Source organism: Periophthalmus magnuspinnatus, chromosome 23 (genome assembly GCF_009829125.3).
Source record: "Periophthalmus magnuspinnatus isolate fPerMag1 chromosome 23, fPerMag1.2.pri, whole genome shotgun sequence".
NCBI classification, from domain to species: Eukaryota; Metazoa; Chordata; class Actinopteri; order Gobiiformes; family Gobiidae; genus Periophthalmus; species Periophthalmus magnuspinnatus.
Genome location: NC_047148.1, coordinates 720,096 through 726,000, shown reverse-complemented (window position 1 = coordinate 726,000; position 5,905 = coordinate 720,096). Strand labels below are relative to the sequence as shown.

The 5,905-nt window shown below is 46.1% G+C and overlaps 1 protein-coding gene across 1 annotated transcript; it reads left to right on the top strand.

The window, feature by feature from the left end:
* The first annotated feature begins 29 nt into the window (after window positions 1–29).
* Window positions 30–5,765, top strand: ccdc82 (coiled-coil domain containing 82). The gene is made up of 3 exons (XM_033989291.2): window positions 30–543; window positions 1,737–2,067; window positions 3,687–5,765. The coding sequence occupies exons 1-3, from the start codon at window positions 389–391 to the stop codon at window positions 3,939–3,941; spliced, it is 741 nt and encodes a 246-aa protein (XP_033845182.1). The 5' UTR covers window positions 30–388; the 3' UTR covers window positions 3,942–5,765.
* The last annotated feature ends 140 nt before the right edge of the window (window positions 5,766–5,905 follow it).

Sequence of the window (5,905 nt, the reverse complement as noted above, 5' to 3'; positions counted from 1 at the left end):
GTGTCTGTGTGCTGTTTGTGCCGTGTGCAGAGAGGGGGCGCACACGAGGCGCGCTGTGCCTGTGCGCTGTGCCTGTGCGCTGTTCCATGCAGAGGAAGAGTGCGCACAATAACAAGGCTAGCACTAGCATAGCACTGCACGGACCAGAAAAGCATGGCCAAAACGGACTGTGTGGGCCAAATATAAGGATTAGCCTTTACTATAACATCACGCTCCCAGCAGCAGCGGAATGCGCCACTAACGGCGAGCGCCGGGTCATGATTTAGCGCAAAGACACAAGGGGCATCTTGTGCGTCAGACTGGGTGCACCGCAAACGCACGGTGCCCATTCTATGTCGTCTAGTTAAATTGTTGTGTTGTGTGACGGTGCACGCAGAAAGCTTTCACCATGGAGAGCCTTTACAAGCGCAAAATGTTTGCTTCAATGCGGAAAACCAAAGTGGCCGCGAAGCGTCAGATCGGGCTGCCTGCCTCCATCCTGGACGACAGCGACGAGGGCTCGTTCTCCTCGTCCTCCTCCGGCTCCGAGTCAGAGTTCCGCAGGTCAGTGAACCGCAGAGGGCCCCAGTACACTGTCCCAGTACACTCAGCGCACTGTACCGGGGCCCCCAGTGCCCTGTCTCAGTACACTGGGGCCCCCAGTGCCCTGTCTCAGTACACTGGGGCCCCCAGTGCCCTGTCTCAGTACACTGGGGCCCCCAGTGCCCTGTCTCAGTACACTGGGGCCCCCAGTGCCCTGTCTCAGTACACTGGGGCCCCCAGTGCCCTGTCTCAGTACACTGGGGCCCCCAGTGCCCTGTCTCAGTACACTGGGGCCCCCAGTGCCCTGTCTCAGTACACTGGGGCCCCCAGTGCCCTGTCTCAGTACACTGGGGCCCCCAGTGCCCTGTCTCAGTACACTGGGGCCCCCAGTGCACTGTCTCAGTACACTGGGGCCCCCAGTGCCCTGTCTCAGTACACTGGGGCCCCCAGTGCCCTGTCTCAGTACACTGGGGCCCCCAGTGCCCTGTCTCAGTACACTGGGGCCCCCAGTGCCCTGTCTCAGTACACTGGGGCCCCCAGTGCACTGTCTCAGTACACTGGGGCCCCCAGTGCACTGTCTCAGTACACTGGGGCCCCCAGTGCACTGTCTCAGTACACTGGGGCCCCCAGTGCCCTGTCTCAGTACACTGGGGCCCCCAGTGCCCTGTCTCAGTACACTGGGGCCCCCAGTGCCCTGTCTCAGTACACTGGGGCCCCCAGTGCACTGTCTCAGTACACTGGAGCCCCCAGCATAACGAAAAAATAAATAACTAATGTTTGGACTATCCCAGTAACAATATCAAGAAAATATCAGTTCAACCCAACAGAAATGTGTTTAAACATGAATGAACAGAAATGTGTTAAAATCTCTTATTAACAGTTTCTATTTCAATCACCACGCTTTTTTGTGCTTTTTTAACTTAAAAAACATATTTATAGTATTATTGATATTTTGATAATTGCCCACCTCGAGCCCCAGGAACATTGCAGACATTTCCAATTTGATCTGAATCTGTTTTTTACCCCCATAGTCTAGAAGTCCAGGGAATGATGTCTTCCATTAATGCTTTTAATGATGCAGCTCACAGCAGGCTTCTTAGTTTGAGGAAGCATGATCTCCTGTACTTGACTAAATGTAACTTTTTCAGTATTGTAAAAATGATGAAACTGGACTGAACAGTGCATTGTAAAGTCTTATGTGCACATGTCTACAGCTCTCAGGAGGAGGACAGTGACTCTGGGGCCAGCTCCAGTGACCACAGCCGCTCCGTGACCCGGAGGAAGCGCTCCTTTCTGGGCCATGACAGTACATCATCCTCCTCCAGCTCAGAGGAGAGCTCAGAGGAGGAGGAGCCCAAGAGCTCGGGTCGCTCGGTCAAACGGAGCCGAGTGCAGAGGAACGACGAGTCAGATTCGGACGCGGCAGAGAAGACCAGAAAGGAGGCCCCTGAGAAGGCCAAGAGACGCCAGAGACACAACAAGCTTCTAGCCCTGTCCCGAAGGATCAAGGCCGGTGTCAATCGCCGTAGGAGCCGTCTCAAGCAGGTGCCCAATTCAAAACCACACAATTACAATACACGGAGCCCCGCCTACACTCCTCATGCATGAAACAAACCCCGCCCACACTGCCTACACCTGAAATAGACCTTGTCCACACCTGAAATAAGCCCCACCCACACCTGAAGTAAACATCTAGACCATTCACACCTGACAGAACCCCTGCTCAGACTGGCCACACCTCCACCCTCACTGTTCATGCCTGAAATAAACCCCGCCCACACTGCTCACACATGGGCCGTTCCCAATTCACCAAATGCACCTTTTGAAGGGTCCCTTCGAAGTACTCTTCAAAGTGTAGTTTGAAGGTTCCGGTCGAGAATCTGCCCTCCTCAGTGTAGTCTCCATCTTGCTGAAGTGGGACAGGCCTACACCACGGACCGCACTTCCACCGCTGTCTTTGAGCGTACAATACGTACATTACGTACGTTATTTCAAATTATTTATTATTTAATAGAAGAAAAGTCAAGATGTCGTCGTCACAGCCGTTTCTTTCTGTTTAGATTGAATATCAATAGACAAATAATAACGTTTGAGGTGATTTTTTACTCAATTGTAGCTACTTCATAACTTAAACAAAATAAACCTTGTGAAAACGTAAGAACAGAGACAGAGGTAACAATATCATTTTCACATTCATAGTCTATAAATCAGAGAACACTGATTAGTTGTACATATAGTGGGATATTGCAGTTTAATGGTTCGGTATTTTGGCCAGTGGCTGCACCACTTTAATAACAGTAGAGGGCGCTGTTTCCCTTCTATGCTGTGCCAGTTCTTTTCATCTTATTATTGTAAAGTATTTTCTAGCAGTGCTGCGCTACATCAAGCCTTGTGTCTTGATTTACTAACACGAAAGTAAATGACACGTGCCCACCAGGGGGCGCAGATGTATGGAATGTACGGAACACATGAAGATTTTGTGCCCGTCTCAGGACTCTGTTCTGTCCTTTCCTCAGAGTCCGTTGCTTCATTGTTCACATTACCTGTGTGCATCATTAAACTCTTCTGACTTTATGTTTCTTGGTCTTTGACACAATAGAAACGAACATTCTTACATTATTCTTATTGCAATAATAATTTCTAATGATAATAATGTCTCTTATTGTCTAGCAATAACTCCACATTCCTTTATTCCATATAACTCTCCTCCTTTTTATTCATCAAACACACTGTACAGATCTTTATTCAGATTTAACAGTTTCATGTCGCTCTGTTGTAGATGAGGTAAACCAGTACGAACATTTGAATGTATATTGCGCAACGGACCCAATTTTCTTCTGTTTCTTGCGTAGTCGCGGTGCATGATGGGATATAGAAGTGCGTGAAGTGTGCATGGATGCACACTTCGGTTACGTCCGATCTCCATGGAAACCGTGGAAAGGGCAGGGCAGGTTTGTCGGGTGCATTCAGTTGGGTGTGTTGAAATGGGACAGCCCTTGTCACGCCGGAAATGACGTAACTGCCTTTCAATGCACACTTCAAATGGTGATTCTAAGGCCAGTTTGGCGAATTGGGACACGGCCATGAAATGAACACCACCCGTACTACTGAAGGAGTGTTCTTATCACAGCACTATAGGACTCACTTGTGTTTCTGTCTTTCAGGACTCGGATGAAGATGATGAATCCAGAGGAAATGGTGTTGACAAGGGAGCGTGCAAAAGCAGCAAGGAAGCAAGAGAAGGAAACAAGAAGATGAGTGGAGGAGAGCAGGAAGCAAGTGAAGGAGACGATGAGGAAAACAAAGGAGACAAGGGAGCAAGTAACGGAGACAAGGAGGCAGGAAAAAGAGATGAAGAGATGGAAGAGACCACAAAAGAAGGAGATTGCGAGGAAGGAGGAACAAGAGAGGAAGACTGAGAGTCAAATGTCTCCTTTTTGTAAGGACGTAATGTTAGAGTTCAGATGGGCTCTGATTGACTGTTGATGGACAGGGTCTTTTAAAAGGACACTGCTGCTGCTGTTTTCAGTGGCTTGTTTGGAAATACTAATGTAAAAAGTGTCTGACACAACCTACAGAGTCCATATTTAGTGTCCATTTTCTGTAGATGTACAGAATCTACATCTACAGAAAATGGACACTAAATATTTAAACCTGACTTCGACAGTTGTCATTATCTAACCATTCAGATCATTAGTTTGAGCATAGGGTATTTCATATAATCTCATGCTTTTGTTTGTGCTGTGCCAGTGCAGTGTGGATGCTCAATATGTGGTCCTGTTGGAGAGTCAGACTGAAGCTCTCTCATGAGGCTGGACTGTGTTCCAGTGTACATCAGGGGGCACAAACCTCACACTGATGGGTCTAGCACTAAATTCTGGTGCCTGAGTACCATGTGGAGTGTGTGAGGCAGCAGACAGATGAATGGACATATATGTTAGTGTCATAACATTATGTTTGGCAAGAATTTATAAAAGGACATTTCCATTGAAGATCTGACCACATCTTTTTACTGTTGAGTTTGTAGAATGGCACTTGGGTCCCAGCTGTAGGGGTATAGTTCGTATATTTATGTCCTGAAAAACTGAGCAAGCGGCTGTCCAGTTCTTTTTTTGTATTTGTGACAATAATCTATAGATCTGCTGAGTTCCCATAGGTTAAACATGGCACTGTTTAATCACACGTTCATCGTGGTACAATATTTATGACATTCTTGTGAGGCTAACAGTCATGTACAAATTGTAGTTTTTAGTTTAAAAAGCAGAAATCTGGTTCATGTTGGCACCACAAGGATCATGGTCTATGTAGTCCCACTGCAACACTCTAAACCATAGGTGCCCAAACTTTTTTCCCCAAGGGCCATATCTGAAAAAAATATTCGACATGAAGGGCCACAGACCAGTGTCAATACAGTGGATAATTCAGATGGTGCATTAGGTCTGTGTGACAATGCAATGTGATGTTATTTAGGTTATCTTGGTAGGATTACTCACATTTGCCATAAAAAGTACTGATTATGAGCAGTTGGACCAGTTCAACTGAAGGCCTGAGGGCCAATAAAAATTGGTCTGAGGGCCACATTTGGCCCTGGGCCATAGTTTGGACACCCCTGATCTAAACACATTTAAGCAAAGGATCAGTTCAATATGTTACACTCCACAATGTTAGGACAAGGTAATATCACAAAATCGTCGTTATTGTACTTTGTTCTATCTCCATCTATTATAAAGCTATTTTATCCACCATGAACCGAGTCTCTGACCTTGAGAGCTACTTTTACAATGTCTGCTCAGACCTTTGAGACCATTTTCATTTCATTATAACACTGATGAACTTTTAATGAATTCTCTGCGTTTATATTGCTACAAATCTAAAGGTGAAATAGTTAAAGATTTGGGTCCACAGCATTAAGGAGAAAAATGTGTTTGTACAAAAGTTAGGTCAGTTAGGAGTTATGGTGTTACACAATGGCCACGCTCCTCTCCACCCCAAAGCAAGGCCGTCTCTGTTAAGGCCGTCCATCACTGAGCTCTGGAGCGTCTCCACTCCTTTCACTTCTCATAGCACTTTGCTATAGCTTGAACTATTCATTTTTTTTTAAAAAAACAATAAGTATAAACTTTCTGTTTTGTTGCAACTTCAATTATAGCACATTTCTGTGGCCATATTGTGTTGTGTGTGTATTATTATGAATGTATTTCTTTCAACAGTGAATCTCCCATAAATGCCTAATCCACAAATGTAGAACTTTCTCATATGAAATGCTTTTCATTCATTCTGTGGATTGGACAGTGGAGGTTTTTGTGGTTCATTTGTTGTTTTTCCCCCCCCTCCAAAGACCCACTTGGGCATGTAGGTTATGTGTGCATGCTTTTTTAAATCG